Source organism: Cibotium barometz, chromosome 26, assembly GCF_041138505.1.
Source record: "Cibotium barometz isolate CiBa-2024 chromosome 26, ASM4113850v1, whole genome shotgun sequence".
Classification (NCBI taxonomy): domain Eukaryota; kingdom Viridiplantae; phylum Streptophyta; class Polypodiopsida; order Cyatheales; family Cibotiaceae; genus Cibotium; species Cibotium barometz.
In genome coordinates, this window is record NC_141071.1 from 38,492,125 (window position 1) to 38,511,416 (window position 19,292).

The 19,292-nt window shown below is 45.6% G+C and overlaps 1 protein-coding gene across 1 annotated transcript in view; it reads left to right on the top strand.

Moving 5' to 3' along the window:
- The window catches only part of LOC147623942 (uncharacterized), a 51,824-nt gene that overhangs the window by 24,992 nt on the left and 7,540 nt on the right, over nt 1-19,292 (top strand). The window contains exons 9-12 of the mRNA XM_086820594.1: nt 9,854-10,002; nt 10,134-10,194; nt 10,304-10,443; nt 10,531-10,647. Coding sequence (XP_086676720.1) covers nt 9,854-10,002; nt 10,134-10,194; nt 10,304-10,443; nt 10,531-10,647 — 467 coding nt within the window. The remainder of the gene's footprint in view (nt 1-9,853; nt 10,003-10,133; nt 10,195-10,303; nt 10,444-10,530; nt 10,648-19,292) is intronic.

Below are 19,292 nucleotides of genomic sequence, written 5' to 3' on the forward strand. Positions count from 1 at the left end.
GAAGAAGCCACGAGAAGATATCGAAGATGAAACAATAAGATCAATCTGAAGAGAGAAGCCCTCAGGAGATGGAACCATAGATGGTACCTCCTCTGCATCTGCAACAAGTATCGGGACAGAAGTAGACTTCTCCTCTGAAGAAGGAAATGAAACAATCAGTGATAGTAGAAGTTGTCAGGTTCAAAGTAGGGATAGGCTCCAAGATAGTGGAAGATGCCTCCTCTGAAACATAGGAAGGAGAAGCAACTGCCAAAGTAGGAAGCTCGAGAATATGTGAGGATATCTTGGCAAAATCATCCACCTGTGGAAGAAGGAGAAATTCGATATCTTGGAATACCGTGAGCTGCGCTGTTGAAGTGACGTGAACCTGCGCTGTTGCCCCCGCCTGCCCTCTGTTGCCTCCGCTGGTTCTTTGCTGCTCCCGCCTGTCTTTGCTGCCTTCGCCTGCCCATCTGCTGCCTTCGCACCCCCCTTCGCCTGCCCAACTTCTGCCCTTCGCTAGCCTTTCAGTCCCCGCTTGCCCTTTAGCTACCCCCGCTAGTCCCTCTGCTGTTCACCGCTTGCCTTCACCTGCCCCTTTTGCTGCCCCGCCTGCCCTTCAGCTGCCCCCCCATACGTGCCCCTTCACCCACACTCCCTGTGGAGCACCCTAACCCCTATGCAGCTCTTGCCTCACAGGATGTTGATCCTTTTTTGGAGGATGAGGCCTTGCAGGCACATGATCTGGATCCCTCATAGGAGGATGCTGCATTACAGATACAGGATGATTGCACCCTTGAGGATGATATTGCACATTCGCATTGTCATGGTACCTCTCCAGTTTTGAGGACTAGCCTTGGCTTTCCCCGGAGTGGGAGAGAGAGGTAAGGTTTACATCATTAGATTTTCTCTCCCTTACCTATGCGAGACGTACTTCTGTCTCTAAAGGGGGTCCTTCGTCGACCACGAGATATGGTCGTTCCTACTTTGAGTCTTTATGAGGATTGTCTCTTGGAACATTCAGGGTCTTGGGGATTTTTTTCCGCGTCGACGGAAACAAATTGTAAAAACCTAGCTTCATTGTGCAGTCACAGGTGGACCTATGGATATATTGCTCTTGCAAGAGCATAAATTGGATGCTAGTCAGTGTGGGAGATCAGGCAAGCTTCTCTTGGGACACACCTTTTGGTCACCGGCTGTTGGTACCAAGGGTGGTGTTTGTATCTCTGTTTCAGCTTTGATCTTGCCTTGCATCATTGGACATGGTGTCAGTTTGCCTGCGAGAGCGCAGTGGATCCTTCTTATGCAGGGTACTACACGCATTGGTATTCTCAATCTCTATGCTCCTAACCATAGAGGTGAGAGGATTGCCTTTTGGAAATCTCTCACTACATTGATGCCTCTTGCCGACCATTGGATTATTGGTGGGGATTTTAACATGGTTGAGATGCCAATGGATAAAAGAGGTGGACATGAGGGCTTGGTGCATCCTCTTGAAAGAGCGTCTTGGGAGAGGTTTATACTCTCCATTTATGGTAGAGATTGTTGGCATGAGGATGACATTTTGAGGAGTCCATCCACTCTTCTTTATTCATGGTCTAACAGGAGAAGAGATGTAGGATGTATCTATGCACGGTTAGACAGATTTTATGTGGATGATTGGTTGCTTGACAGAGGTGGACATACATTGATTTCTACAGGCACCTCCAAATCGGATCATTGCCTAGTGGTTTTATGTATTAGAGATCCGAATTGCCATGGATCAGCACCCCATGTACGCATCCCTGATCATTTGTTTTTAGATGCAAAACTATCGCGTCGTATGCTTGATATTTGGAGATCTCATGACTTCTTATAGGCCTCTCAAAGCGTGGCCTCTGCTCTCTGTGATATTAGTGACTTTTATCACACATGTGCCTTGTCTAAGAGGCAAGAGGCCTTGGACTTAGAAAGGGCTACTAGACGTAGATTGGCTGCCTTGCAGAAAGAGCACGAGAAACATCCTCATGCTCAATGGGTTGCAGATTCTTTATGTACTATTAGAGCAGAACTTCATTACTCTCTTGAGGAGCGCGCGGAGTATCGTTTACATGCCCAAGAATCCTTTTGGACACAGATGGGTGGCAGATGTAACAAACATTTCTTTGCTTCTCACGGCCCATCTCATGCCAGAGATAGTGTCAGGCAGTTGCAGGATTCACATGGCACTCTTCACTCAGATCCTCTCATGGTTAGACAGATTGCCACCGATTTCTATTACCACCTTCTTAGTGCTGAGCCGCATTCTGATCCGAGACACAGGGCACAGAGGAAGGTTTGGAATGCATTGCCACATTTGATCACCAAGGAGATGTGTGCCGCTTTGGATGCCCCTTTTTCTATATGCAGGAGTTCAGTCATGCTCTTCATGCCTTACCTCATGGTAAGTGTCCAGGGGAGGATGGCCTCTCCCCTGTTTTTTTCACTACTTTTTGGGATGAGATTGGGGTTGAGATAACATTGGCATTGCAGGACATGTGGGACACAGGTTCTATGCCTTCTTCTCTCACTGAGGGGCTTATTTATCTTATTCCTAAGAGCGGGGATAAGACATTGATTGGCCAGTGGAGACGTATCACCTTACTTGGGACTGCCTATAAGATTCTTGCTAAGGCAGTGAGCATCAGATTGCAGCTAATTTTGCAGGATGTTATTCATGATACCCAGAATGGATTCTTACATGGCAGGAGCATCTTTGATAACATTTTTTCGTTTTGGGAGGCCGTCGAATGGGCTAAAGCGAGCAATCAGCCCTTAGCCATTCGCTCTTGGATTTTGAGAAGGCCTATGATAGAGTGGATTGGGACTTTCTTGAGGGTACTCTTAGTCATATGGGCTTCTCTCAGAGATGGATCAAGGGAGTTTCATGCATGTATCGTGATGCCCACAGTAGAGTTCTTGCTTGCGGTGATAGAGGAGAGCGGTTTCAGATTTCTCGCTCAGTACGACAGGGCTGCCCATTAGCCCCTTTATTATATATCATAATTGCAGAGGCCATGAGCATCTTTCTCCGCTCCACTGCTGGTATTTCAGGATTGAGGTTGCCTCTTCGTAGTCATGAGAAGTTGGTTGACTTTGAGTTAGCTGATGACACAGCCCTGTTTTTATAGGGTTCACATATATGCTTATGTTCCTTCCGGGTAGCACTAGAGGAGTTCTGTTTGGCAGCAGGGGCACTCATTAATGGCACAAATCTGTTGGTTTTTGGGTTAGTGATTCACGGAGAGTCGATTGGGGTGCAGAGCTTGGTTTTACTTGGATCAGCAGAGGATGTACTGCTAGATATTTGGGATGCCAAGTTGGGATTGATATTTCTCCTGCACAGCAGTTTGCTCCGGTACTTATGAGTATCCGAAAGAAGCTCCTCCATTGGAGCTCCAAGAGATTAGATTTAGCCTCCAGAGCTTTGGTGGGTGGCTAATCAGGTTTTGCTTGCCTCAGCTTGGTTTATTGCCTTTTGTTGGTGCTTCTCTCGTGCGTGCATTGGCCAATTGCGGAGATTGATCCGCAATTTTCTTTGGTCGGGCGTGGATGGCACCTCAGACACTCGTGCCGCCAAACTTGTGGTCAGAGGTTTCCTACCAGGCACTGAGCCTTGGAAGGATTTTTTCTTGTCTCAGATTTCCAGATGTACACCTAGGGTCGGGAGAGCTGGATGCCCAACACACGTTTTTTGTTCACAGAGGCTGATATTAGGGCACCATCTTCCCCTCTTATTGGAGCCATTGTCAGAGCATGGAGAAGCATGATATATTTTTTGCGACAAAGGCTTTCTAGGTCTTTGGACGAGGTTGACCGACAACCTATTATGTGGAACGAGTTCATTAGGGATGAGGCTGGTGGGCCACTTGGTGCATCTCGTTATATGCAATGGTCAAGATGGGAGAGATGCACATACACAGTTCTTGCTTGGAAGACCTTGAAGAGTCTTTCGGAGGATCGGAGAGTTGCATCCACTGAGCATCTTAGGGGCTCTCGCATTCGTATTGATTAGATTGATGCAGTTGTTCCGCATGAGTGGCTTTTTGGGACCTTTCACGGAGACTATCATCCGAGTTCGCTGGGAGTTTTTTCGAGGATAGGCATACCTCTGTAGGTCATTGCTCTGCCAGGCCAAGAGGATACAGATTTCCTCATGTATTCTATCATGCCTGGTGGGAGATTGAGGAGATGTAGTATGGAGGAGATCATACCAAACACTAGGCTTAGTTCAGTGAGGATTGTTGGTCGCTCAGGGAAGCACTGGCTCATTGACCCTTCTCCTCAGATAGTGACTCATGGCTCTTGGTGTTTGTGGCTATATGGTGGCAGTCCTATCATATATCTTCAGTGGGATCCAGGAGAGTGGGAGTGGATTGATGTCTTCGATCCTTTGAAAAGCCTTCCTTTTTTCAGTTTCACTGTTCGGAATGCCAGGCTTCTCCTCACTCGACAGATGCATAGGATCCCTATTCTCAGGCCTCATTGGGAGAGCTATGATATTTCTCCAGTGATACAGCGCAGATATTGGCATAGACTTTGGCACTCATACAAAAGGAGCCAGATCTCTCATTTCTTTTGGTTATTCTTACATGGTGGTCTCCCCACCAATCAGTGGAGATCAATTTTCGGTGTAGCACCTTCCTGTCCTAGATGTGCGGTATATTCTGAGTCCGTACAACATTGTCTATGGGTTGGGGTCCTGTAGCCCAACTTATGGGCAAATTGAGTGGTCGAGCCATGCATGTGACTTGGGAGGCAGTTGCTTGGCTCTCCCACTTCGGTCCGCAATTTTTTTATGAGGGCAGTGGTACAGATTCTGTTTTTTTCATTCGTAGAGGTATTGCCCAGCATGGTCTATTGCAGGATGTTCCTCACTCTGATTATACACCTCCTAGACAGAGGATTGACACCAGTTGAGAGATTATTGCCAGTATTACAGCATGGCAGATCTGGAGAGGTAGATGCACGGAGGCTATTGAGGGTGTCCAGATTTTTGGGTCCTAGTGCATTAGTACTATATGGGGTGATATCATCCACACTCTCATGGCTACTTGGGCTCGCATTCAGGGGCCCTCTCATTTTGCGTAGGCGAAGCGTGTGATATTTATGCGAGAATGGGACCATGGCATCTTCTTTTCCTCTAGTACCACAGGTCTTACATGGCATCATGATACTCCTCAGTGGTTGAAATCACCTTACATATTGGGGTGATTCTATTCTCTTCCAGCTTATAGCTGTGATTGTTGTATGTTTTTCTCATACTTAATAGAAGTCTCTTTCAAAAAAGAAAAAGAAAAATCATCCATCTGCCAAGTAGAAGAACCACTATCCTCCTCTGAAAGAGACGACAGAAAAACAGCAGCCCACTCTCTGCTACAAGCGATGGTGGGGCAGCAACCCTCTCTGCTATCATCAATGTTTTACATTTGCTGTCATCAGCGTTTTACTTCTGCTATCATCGGCATTTTACAGCAGCCTTACATTAGGCTAACATCAGCCTTACATCAGGCTTACATCGGCACTTACATCAGGCTTACATCAGCACTATCATCCGCGTTTTACATCAGCATACATCGGTGCCTACATCAGACTTCATCTGCGTTTTACATCAGCGCTTACATCAGTGTTTACGTCAGCCTGTCACTAGAGCTTGCACCACTCAGGATGGCATCTCTCTTTGCTCTTTTTCACATCAGGTATGCAGCACCCGTGTCACTAGAGCTTGCACCACTCGGGACGGCAACCCTCTCTGCTCTTCAGCACCCTTTAGGTACGCAACACCCTTGTCATCAGCGTGTGCACCCTTCAGGTACGTATCACTCGTGTCACAAGAGCTTGCACCCTTCAGGTCTTGCAGCACCCTTGTCATCAGAGCGTGCACCACCACCACCACTCGGGACGGCAACCCTCTCTGCTCTTCATCTACCACCTCAGGTACAGTAGTACTCTTGTCATCAGAGCCTGCATCACCTCATCTTCCACTGCCACTACCACCTCGGAGTGCCTCTGCATCCACCGACGCGAGCCTTAGACACCGACCACCACTTAGAGTGCTTTGCCTCACATCATTGACACGAGCGTTCGTCATCGACCGTGCTTCAGCTCTGAAAGAATGGTTGTAAATCAGAAAAAAACAGCAAATAGATCTTGCAAAGAAGCACACGTGCAAAAGAACTGAAGTAGAAAACTTGTTATCTGCTGAAGTAGAGCACGAGGGCTGCCTGTAGGTGCATACAACCAACAGCAATGGCTGAATAATGAAGTGCTAATGATGCAAACCCAAGCCACCTATTTATAGGTTGGACAAGAGCTGGTCGGCCAGTATAAAAACAATGGGTTGGCCGACTATGCAAAAAAATACTAAAATAATGTCTAAAAAATAGACAAAAATAGCAAAAAAATATCTAAAATAAGATGAATGCATGGCCTCATAAATCTAGCCAGATACAACATGAAATATGCACATATATGCCCAATTTGGAGATGATAATGCCAACACCTCCTCTTCAGCGCCAGATGGGCGGACCGACTTCCAAAGAGTCTGAAGGAACACCTCCTCATAAAAGGCACAAAGCTCGCGAACATATGGTACATTTGAATACCGAGAAGGTCTTCAGAAGAAGCCACGAGAAGATCGAGAAGATATCAAAGACAAAACAATAGGATCAATATGAAGAGAGAAGCCCTCAGGAGATGGAACCATAGATGGTACCTTCTCTGCACATGCAACAAGTATCGGGACCGAAGTAGACTCCTCCTCTGAAGAAGAAGGAAATGAAACAACCATTGGAACAAACTGATCATCAATGATAGTAGAAGTTGTTAGGTTCAAAGTAGTGACAGGCTCCAAGATAGTGGAAGATGCCTCCTCTGAAACATAAGAAGGAGAAGCAACTGCCAAAGTAGGAAGCTTGAGAATATGTGAGGATATCTCGGCAAAATCATCCACCTGCCCAGTAGAAGAACCACTATCCTCCTCTGAAAGGGACGAGAGAAAATCTGCAATAATAGCATCAGCATGAAACAACACAAGGGAAGGGAGATACTCATCCAAAGGGATTAGAGGAACTGATAAGGTCTCTATCAGAAACTCCTATAAATAATCCTTTGTTGCGGATAGGGCATTGAATTCTGAAATAGAAGTCTCCTCTATGACCACCAGGATGGACTCATCCTGATCTTGTGAAGATGAAAGAGCAGGGGGGATCATAGACAGCAAGAAAAGCCATCTTAGCGCATGAGACTTCGTACCCTCCTCTTCGTTGGCGAAGTATCTGAACCATCTGTCGTGGGTGAAGTGTCTGAGCCATTGGAGGAGGACTCTTGTTTTGCTTTAGCTTTGGCTTTAGCTTTGTGGGAATTAGCTTGTCTGGCAAAACATTTGGCCTCAGAATGACCAAGTCGGCCACAAAACTCACAAGATTCCTTGATCCTAGAACCCTTGTTGCTGTCAGAATTGTCGTCGTCAGAAGATGACTTTGTGGTGACTTTTTGCTTGTTGTTGTTGGAGTTCCCTTTTCTGCCTTTGCCTTTGTCCTTGCCCTTGTTAGAGGCAACAAAAGCAGACTCTGACTTGCCTTTTCCGTGAAGCATGCACTTGTCGTGGAGATAACTCACGACTTCCTCAAAAGGGGGGAGAGGCTCACGGAAGTAGACGTGATCTTTGAAAGAGTCAAAGGATGATGGCAGCTTACCAAGCAGTTTATGGATCGGGTTGTTGATTGAGCTCCCATACTCCTCAAGCTGCCTCTTGATCCTTGTGAATTCCCCAATCTTATCAATGATATTATCTGAGTCACTGATGGTAATTTTCTCAAGATCCGCCTCCAACTTAGCAATCTTCACGGAAGATACTCTCCTGAACCTCCTCTGAATCTCATTCCACATCTGACTGGCATCACTCCAGGAAGATATAAATTGTGCCTGGATAGATGGTGTCATACAATGGATGATGATGGATGATGATGAGACGGGCCCGTGCATCCAGAACTCCACGAAACGTGGGATCCACCAAGTGAGGAGTGGTGATAGAGGGCCACACACCTGCTCCTTCAAGAAGCAATTGCGTATAAAACGACCAAGTATGGTAGTTGGTAGCAGTCAGCTTCATGGAATCACTCACTGGAGGGAGTGAATAGGATGGCACATGGGAAGGGGTTGGGATGAGGGTTTGTGGGAGGGGAGAAGCAAGAGAAGTGGTGGTGGTGGGGAATATGGAAGGAAAAGAAACAGGAATCTGGGAAGAAGGCAGAAACAGGAAGGTAAGAAGAAGCCTGTGAAGTTGGGGCTTGGGATCGGGGAGAAGAAAAGAGAATCCCCGAGAGAGAAGAATGACTATGACCAGAAGCCATATCCTCTGATAATGCAGCAGAATCCTCCTCTTCAACAAAGCTGATCAGAAAATCAGCAAACTCCTCGAAAGCTGAGTGCAGCCAAGAGAAAGGAAGGAGAAAAGGGATGGGAGGGTGGGAAACCAAAAGGAGAGGTAAGAAATGACTCCCCTGGGTTAAAACCCTGTTGTAGCACCAAAATACAGGGCTGAGATCTGAAAACGCAGATCTCAGGCTGAAAACGCAGCACCTCTGTGGAAAACGCAGCTCCTCAGTGGAAAATGCAGCTCCTCAATGGAAAACACAGGTCCACAACAGAAAACGCAGCTCCTTTGTGGAAAACGCAGCTCCTTTGTGGAAAACGCAGCTCCTTTGTAGATGTAGAGGCGGTGGATCTTTGCGTGCAGCAGTAGATGTAGAAAACGCAGGTCCCTTTATAACACTGGGCTCAGATACCATGAAAGAATGGCTGTAAGACAGAAAAAACAGCAAATAGATCTTGCAAAGAAACACACGTGCAAAAGAACTGAAGTAGAAAACTTGTTATCTGCTGAAGTAGAGCACGAGGGCTGCCCGTAGGTGCATACAACCAACAGCAATAGCTGAATAATGATGTGCTAATGATGCAAACCCAAGCCACCTATATATAGGTTGGACAAGAGCTGGTCGGCCAGTATAAAAACAGTGGGCTGGCCGACTATGCAAAAAATACTAAAATAATGTCTAAAAAAATAGACAAAAATAGCAGAAAAATATCTAAAATAAGATGAATGCATGGCCTCATAAATCTGGCCAGATACAGCATGAAATATGCACATATATGCCCAATCTGGAGATGATAATGCCAACAGAAATATATGGGTTAGTTACCAAATGAATGTCTTATAAATTAATGTCATGCCTACCGGCCAATTTAATTTCATGGATACTAGTGGTCAAACTAGGGTAAGATGTCATTTGAAGATTTGATGTATGGCTGTAGAAACTACTGCTTTACAGATACATTACTTTTAATGGCATCAAACAAGAGATCAAACCAAAGTTCTGCTCTGAGACATCAGCATGCTCTGCCTGTTTATAATAGACCTGGGCTTTTACTCAAATCAGGCTGTTGGAAACTTCATGAAGCATCATGGTTATAATTGGTCACAGTAATCAGAGGATTTTCGTTCACTCTTCAAGGACTGCCTTTGGGAGGGGGGAGGGGATCTAAAATGTAGCTTGATACTGGCAGTTTATCTTTGCTTGTTGTCTCAACCCGCAAAATTTTCCGTTCACCTTGAAACGAATGCACCAATGTACAAATCTATAGCCACTTTCAAGCATTGCAATTTGTTACTTTGAGAATATTTCTCAAGTTTTGAAGATTTCATCATTCTTAATGAATTTTCTCAGTCTGTTTTTACTCATGAAGATGACATTTTTGAAGTAACGGCAAGCCTGAACTCCTATTAACCCTAATTTGAAACAATAATGTTTTACCAGTCACTGTGCTGACATGGATTTTGTGTGCTTCAATGTAGGTAGATCAGAAATTTCTAGATTTTAAAAATGGAAAAACACATCCTCTTTTGATCACATCATATGAACTACTGCGGAAGCATCAAGATCTTCTAGCATCTTCAAAGCCTGGGCTCCTAGTATGCGATGAAGCTCATCGATTGAAGAATAGGTACTCTTGAAGTTGTTACCTACCCGAATACTGGACCTTGTTCTTGTTCTAAGTGCCATTTTTGGCAAATACTGGACCTGTTCTAAGTGCCATTCTTGCCAATCTTTACTCTAGTTCATGACAACTTGCAGTGCTGGAAACAAAACTATCAATGCACTTTTGGCATTGAACTGTCCTAGAAGAGTGCTATTGGTAAGCTGAGTAGAACCTGTCTGTCCCTTGCACTCCTGATTACAATGATTGAAATATGTAAGGCATCTAGCTTAGTTTTCAGTGGGCTGATTTGATTTGAGACTTGCAGACTGGGACACCTGTACAAAATGATCTGAACGAGTTCTATGCAATGGTTGACTTTGCAAACCCAAATCTTCTTGGTCCTCTTTCTGCATTCAAGCGCCTTTACACTGAGCCGATTGAACTGAGCAGAGATCGTGATGCAAGGTCAGCTAATAATCTGAATAGTTTTTCCTTGCGGTTTCATGTTCCTTAACAAAACAAATTGAAGATATGGTAATGTATTTGCGGCAGCGATGACCAAAGACAATTGGGACAAGCCAGATTTTTAGAACTGCAGGCAAGAACCAAGTTCTGCATCTTGCGGAGAACAGCTGCTGTCAACAAAAGTTACCTGCCTGTTAAAATAGAGTATGTTGAAATGCCCAGATCACTTTTGTTTCCAAACCATTCTAAAGATGTTTGTCTGCTGTGGCAATTAATCAATAAAAAGCATGTAGATTATGTCATTTTTGAATGTTTCAAAAACTTTTCATACAGTTTAAGGAAGTTTCAGAAACCTTTCACGCAAGGGGATGCTTGTGCTAGATTTGATTGTTTAATGCCAAAACATACACTGTTACACAACATGCATACCCTTAGCCTTTACAACATGTAAAAATAGCTAGGTTTGATAGATGCCAGGGTAGCTTGGCGAAAATGCCCAAATGTCAAAATTAATTTGCAAAAAAATTGAGTAAAATCAACCAAAGTTGAAGGTACCAATCTGAAAAGAAAGGTGCACAAGACACATATTTCAAGCAAAAATTAGTTGTAGTAGGAGAGGATGGTGCCGCTTTTATTTTGGTACGAAGGTATGAAACACGTTTTTTTGGCAACTATGACTATGAAGCCCATCGCTACATAATTTATCACTAGTCGTCGTTTAGAGCTTTGCACGAGTGCGTGTCCGAGCTCCCCTGGCCTGCGGTTCACCTGCGCCCCCCCCCCAGCCTTTTCTGTGTGTTCCTGCGTCGCCCCCCCTTCTTGCGTTTTTCAGCGCCACCCCCTTCCCCACCGCACCCCCCCTTCCCCCGCGCAATTTTTGCGCGCCCCCTCCCTCTTTCGCCCTTCGTGCCTCCCGCGCTGCCCTGCCCTCTCTCCTTTGCGCCTCCGTCTCCTCCCGCCCCATCTTCACTTTCCTTAGGCCCCTTGCCTGCCCTGCCTCTTGTCAGCGCCCCCCCCTTTCCGTCGTCCTTTTGTGTTTTCAGCCTTTCTTCCTTTCTCCCCTCCCATGCAGGTTGAGCTTTCAGTTTCTTCGGGTTTTTTTCGCTCATTTCAGTTAGTTTCGGCCTATTTTGGTCCTCACCCTCAGGAGGACTCCATGGTAGCTGCTTTGTCATCCCTAACCGAGGCTGCCGTTGCTTGCATTTCCTTTTCTGAAGCTGATCTTCAGATTCTCACCACAACTATTGCCTCATTAGAGGCCTCCACCCTGGTTTGCGAAATTGTTGGTAGCCCTGTGCGCGGACAGCTCAGGGATCTTTTACAAGTGAGCCTCATTGGCGAGCTTGCAAAGATCACCGATATTCACCCTCTGGGGTGCGGATATTACCAGGTGGAGTTCGACTTGCCAACGGCGTCATACCGAGTCATGCAATTGAGCCCCCTTGCACTATGTGCGGTGCATGCCTTCTTTGCACGGTGGCAGCCTAGCTTCGATCTTGCGTCTGATCCGCTGGCTCTGACGTGTCGGGCTTCCCAGTGACAGTTTGTTTCCTAGGCCTTAGGAAGGAGTACCTTTCTCTTCTCCCGATGATTGGTGGTGCCATCGGGAGAGTGATAGAGTCCCCCCCCCATTGCTGCCTCGACCTTGGCATGAGCAGCAGGATTCCAGCCCTCTGCATCTGTGTTGCCTTGCCGGATTTTGTGCCGCATTGTATATCTATTACCAGCCTCAGGGGCGACCCCATCATACAACGCGTGGAGTATTCAGGTCTTCCAGGTCAATGCTTCATTTGCAGGCAGATGGGTCATTTAGCCAGAGCTTGTCCTCGGTGGCAGTCCAGGAGAACGCCTCCGATGGTTCCTCCCCCCCGTTTCTCGTTCAGTTCCTTAGTAGGGGGCAGGGAGAGAGGTAGGTTCTTAGACAGTAGAGCATTAGGCTCCGACCCCACAGACGACCCAGCTTCCGACAAGTGGTGGACGGTTAGCCCATGCTTGGGCCGCGCGCCGACCACCAAAGCCAAGCGTTGCCGTCGCATGCTCCAGGCTGGTAGAGTTCAGGAGGATTTGGTTTTGTCAGAGTAACCGTTTTGAGCATTTATCTCAGCATCTTTCCGTTGGTGACGCATCCTCTCTAGTCACGAAGTGACCCCTCCGGCCTCACTAGTTTGGCGATCGATCCCTCGTCGAGATTCCCCCCTCCCCGGCCCTCAATGCACTATGAGGCCGGTTGACCTCTCTGAGCCCCCCGTGGGCCCCTCCCCATAGCCTACCTCTCCGATGGATCTCTCACAGCGACACCGACCATACTCGCAACTTGCATGATGAGACGAGGATGTTATAAACATTCCTCTTTCTGACATCTGACCATCCATCACATAGAAGAGTGCATCCATATTTTTTCCATGTTCCCTTGAGAGGCTCTACCTCCATCTCCACAGCTCGTCTCTCTCTTCTGAGCTCCCGTGTGCGCAAGGCTGCATAAGAGGGCCCCTCCCACTCACATCCTATGCGGTCGATTGCCCTCATGACCTTTTTCCATTGTGCGGTGCATACAATATTGAAAGACAAAGCACATTGTATGAAGAGCTTTGTCAGCTCTCGGGTGGCCTATTGCTTTGCTTGCATCTGTAGACTGTCTTTGATGCTCCCTCTTTGCAAGGACTTTGCAATTGGGATGGGAGTCCTTTGTGCTTGTGGTGCAAAGCTACCTTTTGTTTCTTGGATACACTTGTACGACCTGTAGCTGACACATCCACATCTTCCTCCTCATCTTCATTTCTCTCCTTTTCTGTCTGTAACTTCATTTGGCCTAATAATTTGGCTCTCTTCCACTCTTGTAATGATGCCTTGATAGCATCCGGCACAAGTGGATAAGAGCTAACTCCCTTCCCTGCTAAACCTGTGAAATGGGCCTTCACCCGGTCTATGCTACCACCGGACTGCAAACCACAATACTTGCACTACCATTTGGACCACCCTTGTAGGAGGCTGATTTGATCACATGGGTCCACATATCATCTCTTGTGCGAGGCATTTTCTTAAAGGAGTGTGCATGCAGAGAAACCCCCAATTTTTAAACCACTTCAATTGACAAAAATCAACCATGTAATGGATTACATAGTTGCTTAAGACCCTTGGGCAGAGTCTAAGGCGAATGTTGGAGGCTTAATGGGGTCTTTGTGAAGAAAACCCCCATTTTGCAGCATTTCCATCTTGTCCCAAACTGCCCAAAATTAGTAAGTAGGTTTGATAAAAGACACACTTGGTTGTAGACACGCGACCCAAGGGAGGAAACGTGTAGGTTTGGGACAGGTCGGGCAGTGCTGTCTTCGATGTTGACGATGAAGGGAAAGCGACGCACGGAAACAAGAGAACTATTTATTGAAAGAGTTCCCTGATGTTGACGTGAGATTTTGGTAAAAAAAATGTTATAAAACTTGTGTGAAAAAAACGCGTTTTCTACAATGAAACGTTTCCACGTTTCTTTCCTTGTAGGAAACGCGTTTCGTAACTACTATGCTTGAATTCAGTCCACACTGTTTTGGACTGAATTAGAACTTTCGGTCTGACCAAACTAGTCCCTTTGCACCTCTAACTTGGTTGAACACAATGCTAATCCAATACACTTAAATACACTAAGGTTTGATGGACACTTGCTCAAAATACAAGAAGTAAGTTGCTGAATTGACAAGAGACACACAATGAGCCGGAACGGCCGACCCCTCCCTCAAATAAAGTATATTGATCTTGGGAGAATCAAGTACATAGAGTCATGGGCATTTCTGACGAGATTTCCATACCAATGCATATGAATACAGTATTGCAAACAAGTGGTTGTCGATGTAGACTTGCAACCCGCACTATCCTCTCAAGTGCCCATGTTCCTTACCATCTGCTCTCTATTGTTCCATCAACACATGGTAGCAAGAATCTGCAAGAGAGCACGTAGGACAAGAGAACACTACACAAGGTATGTGATCTTGTAATCCAGTTCCTCCCTTCTGCTACTTGCTCCCATATTTAAGCATAAAAGCTTACCAATAGCAAGTAGAGTCGATGACAGCGGAAGTCATTGCGATGGAAGTCCTTGGAGTGTTGAGATCTTTGATTTGTCGCCTTTCTTCGCGACAAAAGTCTTCAAGAGGATGAAGGGAACCTTGGGAAAGCTTCCCTATGGTTCAACTTGAGAAAGAAAGGCTGAAATCAGGGTTTTCAGCAAAAAGACCAGAAATTAGAGCAAAAATGAGAGCTGTTTTACTGAATTTCAGTCATTGGGAGTGAGTAGGAGAGTGATTAGCACTTGGAAACACTCTTGGAAGCTTGGAAAACACCCTAGTAAGTTGGGTATGGCTATTGAGAGCTTGAAAATGGTGGAAAAACAGAGTTTTCAGCCTCCAAAAATCTTCATGAAGAGAAAACACGAATTTTCTTTTAAGAAGTAAGTGAATTGGGGTCCAATCAAGTGAAGGGACATGGGGAGATGCCCATTTATGAGTAAAAGGAGAGGATCAGGTCCTGGACATTGAGTCTTGTCTGCCTCGGGACTTCAGTGAGTGTGAACTTGGAAGCGATCATAATTTATAAGTGACTTTTGGGTGCCCAAACTTTAATGAAGTGGGAACGCACTCACTTATAAATATTGGCTAAGTTCTAAGGGCTATTTGAGCCTAGATTGGGTAATACTTACCACCTGTTCACATGCCCCACAACCATGTCAGCAAACAGTTTCACACGCACGGTTCACGGGCGGGCGTCCCCTAGCCCGGAACTACACATAGGTCATGCAGGTATGAAAACAACATGGAATTTCATTTGCAGGCAACACATAAAGATGCAATGCAATGCAGCATTGGTATGGACAATCCCCGTTCATGAGACTATACCAAAATAGACGTGCTCCAGGCAAGTACACGAGGTACCAGACCCAATGGAACACCAATCCACCAAGCATTTCCGAGTATGTACACGGAGGCACAAGTCCCAACAGAAAGCCAAGTCTACAGTATCACATGAGTGGCATCAATCCCCGGCATAAACAACTGCCATGGACACCAGTCCTATATGTACATACATGATAAGAAAGCACGGGTGGACCAATTGGGTGGGCAAGTGGTGACATCCCCTCCGGCTTCTAAACAATTGTCCACAACTGGAAAGCATCCAAATATGTCTGAAGCACATGCGGGCAATGTTTGAAGAACTCTTCATCTACCCATTTAACATCAATGGGAAGATAGTTCCCATTTAACATCAATGGGAAGATAGTTCCTAAACTTCACAAGGTAATGCCTCACAGCAAGCTTGCGTTCTTTCTGATACACAATCTGCTCTGGCTACAAGATCTCCTCAAGCTCATCCACTTCTAGTGGATCCTCAATGACCACTTCACTGGGCTCCGGCCCTACATACTTGGGAAGGAGACTCACATGAAAAGCATTGTGTATGTGCCAATGACTAGGTAATGCCAATCTGAAAGCCACTTTATTGATCTTCTCGATCACTCGAAAAGGCCCATAGTACTTGGTTGCAAGCTTAGGATATGCACCCTCTTTGCGAGGCCTCTTTGCAAGTCTTGCTTTCTCAAATTTCAACAATACCCAATCATTCTCTTTAACATCCAATTGCCTTCTATGCTTGTCGGCAGCCTTTTTATGCTTGTCTTGTGACCTTGCAATGGCTGTCCGCACCTGAGCAAAAGCAATATCCAAGTCTCTTACATACTCATCAGCTGTAAATATCTCATCCTTTGTGCGAAGGATGGGTGGCAAAACCACCTTACCATAAATAATCTCAAATGGGGCCTTTCCCGTAGATGCATGCACTGTGTTGTTGTATGCAAATTCCACAAGCGGTAAGTACTTCTCCCAAGAAGACTTCTGATCCGCCACATAACATTTCAAGAGATCCAACACAGCTTAATTTGCAGCCTCACTTTGCCCATCTATTTGAGGGTGATAAGCTGATGAGAAGTCCAATTTGGTGCCCATATTATCAAATAAGGCCCGCCAAAAGAGACTTGTAGTCCTGGGATCTTTATCTCCCACAATGGACTTCGGCATTCCATGATGTTTGAACACTTGTGCAAGATATATTTCAACCATATGCGCAACTTTGATGGTCTTTTTGACCGGCAAGAAATGAGCTTGCTTGCTAAACCTGTCCACAATTGTTCAAATTGCATCATTACCCTGTTGGGTACGTAGCAAGTCCATAATGAAATCCATTGTAATACTTTTCCATGGCTGCGTGGGAATAGGCAATGGCTGAAGCAAACCTGGTGCCTTTTGTCTATCAAATTTGACTTTTTGACATGTGATACATGCACGTACATGTGGCTCTATGTCCTTCTGCATACCTGGCCAAAAGAAATACCGCTCAATCATGTGTGTAGTAGGCCTTATGCCTCTATGACCAGCATATGGAGGAGCATGGCACTCATCCAAAACCTTTTGCCTCATGTCAAACACCACACATAGGCAATTATCTTTCATGAGATAATCCTCTTTGATCACATATGAGGCATGTGCATGACCAGCCATCAAATCAGCCCAAATAGTGGCAAAATCAGTATCCGTATGATAGAAATCACGCATGGTAGACAAGTAGCCATTAGGGTTAAACCAAACCTGCAAACCCTGCTCAATCATCTGGCTAATAGAAACTAGATTCTTTGTTGACTGGCTGAGTGACTCGCTATGGTTGAGGAATGACCTACGTAGCTCGCGCCTGACTTATCTTGGACTAAGGATTACAATGGGGTCACGACGTACGACAAATATCATCCTAAAGGGTGCTATTACTGTACAATGTTGCACTGATGATGATGAGCCATCTTGTCACCATGCACTACATTGCAGAGTGCATGTTGTCTGCAGTGTGCATGTGACAACATGCATGTCACATGCACTCAAGGGAGTACCACCATAGCCATGGAAGCTTGAAGCTCCAAGAAAGTATGATTTGATTAGTAAATGATTAGTTTTTCCTAATTACAATTTGTTCACTTATATACTTACCCATCTTTTCACACTTATTAATGTTGGGTCCCCATACTTGCCCGGCCATATCCAAGCCCATGGTCTTCCCTTATGTCCAAGACCAAGCCCCTTTCATTACAATTTGTACAAGAAGTGTACAACAGCAATGCAAGCAACAAAACAGGCGGGTTTGACAAGGAAGAAGGGTGCGAGCAGCAGATCTAGGTGTACGGGCAATGCACACAACTATATGAACTGTTGATGTGGCCATAGGAGTATGTACAAGCTACTGACATGGTCAACGGACATGATTTTGGGGTTGATTCTTGATTGCACGCTGAATTTAAATCCCTCGTTTGATAGCGAAATGTGTGGTGTGTTGAAGATATTTCAAAGGCTTGTTTGCTTGTTTGAAAGTAAGGTTTCTCAACTGCATGACTGTTGGGTTTTATGCTGTGTATGCACCCAGAGGAGTGCTAATGATGATCAGCAGATTACTGGGGCACTTTTTACTTCAGTTAGTGGAGGTTTTTCCCCCCAGTTTTAGCTTAGTTTCACTTATAATAGTTTATAAGTGATTTGGTCCACCTGGCACACTTTATGGCCGGACCATGTGAACACATCTTTTAGGTCACTTCATTATGTAGCTATTGTACTTCACTTTATCAATATACTGAATACAAGAGTAGTCGTGTTCTCTCTCTGCCTCTCACATTTTTTGTTGAAGTACCTCCAAACCCTAACCCTAACTGCTGAGATCCTTCATTTGGTATCAGAGCAGAGTTCGCCTGTTATCATTTCTGTTCGTACAACCAAGTTCGCCCAGTACCTGTCAGCTGCAGGTACAGTCGCTCTGCTCCGTACAGGTGCCTGCTTTGTACCGTACAGTCGCCCAGTCCCGTACAGTACCTGCAACAAGTGACCTAAACTTGCTGTTAGCTGCTCGCTCAGCTCCATACAGAACCTGCTGTTGTGTACCTGCTCGCCTGTAGTCTGATCCGTACAGTCATCGTACAGTACTGTAGCTGTACAGTCATCCGTACCTGCACAGTACAGCAGTCCAGTACCTGCTACGCATATCTGAAGCCAACCAGTCGACTGTAGTTTCCGTACAGTACCTGCTGGGTGTACTTGCACAGTACAGTCAACTTGTACCTGCAAAAATCACAGTTGTGGTAAGCTTTACAAGTTTTGAAATTTGGGCATTTTTCTCTGTGAAAATTTTCTGGCAGATACAGGCAGATTTTCTTGCAAAGAAATCTCTACAGGTTTTTTGCAAGGTTTTGGGTGCAGTAACTTTGGGCATTTTTGGGCATTTTGGCACTGTGTAAGCCATTTTTGCTGCTCTACTCAGTCAGTGGTGCATTGTTTTGCACATTCGGAGGATTGAGAGTGCAGGCATATTTGGGTAAGCTGTATTCAGTGGAGTACAGTTGCTTTCAGGGTTGTTGCTATTGGGTTTTTTGATACACAGGTACAACATTGTGCATTGGCATAATGGCAAATCAACAGCAGAGTGATGTATTCACGTATTTGTCTAAGGAAGACAAGTTGGATGGCATGAACTACTCCTTGTGGAGTTTTATGCTGAGAAATGTGCTCGTGGCAAAAGGTCTTTGGGATTTTGTTAGTGGTGATGAACCACGTCCAGGTCCATTGGCTCCAGAGACTCCTCCCCAAGGGGGTGCTCGTGGACGAGGACAACAGGTACAGGCACCAGGTCAGGCATTGCCTGTTCAAAGAACAAATGCTCAGAAGACATGGGATGCCAGAGATGCACAAGCCTTGTCACTTATTGCATTGTCAGTACAGAGGTCTATTATACCTCATATTCGTTCAGCTGGCTCTTCAAGGAATGCATGGGTGACTTTG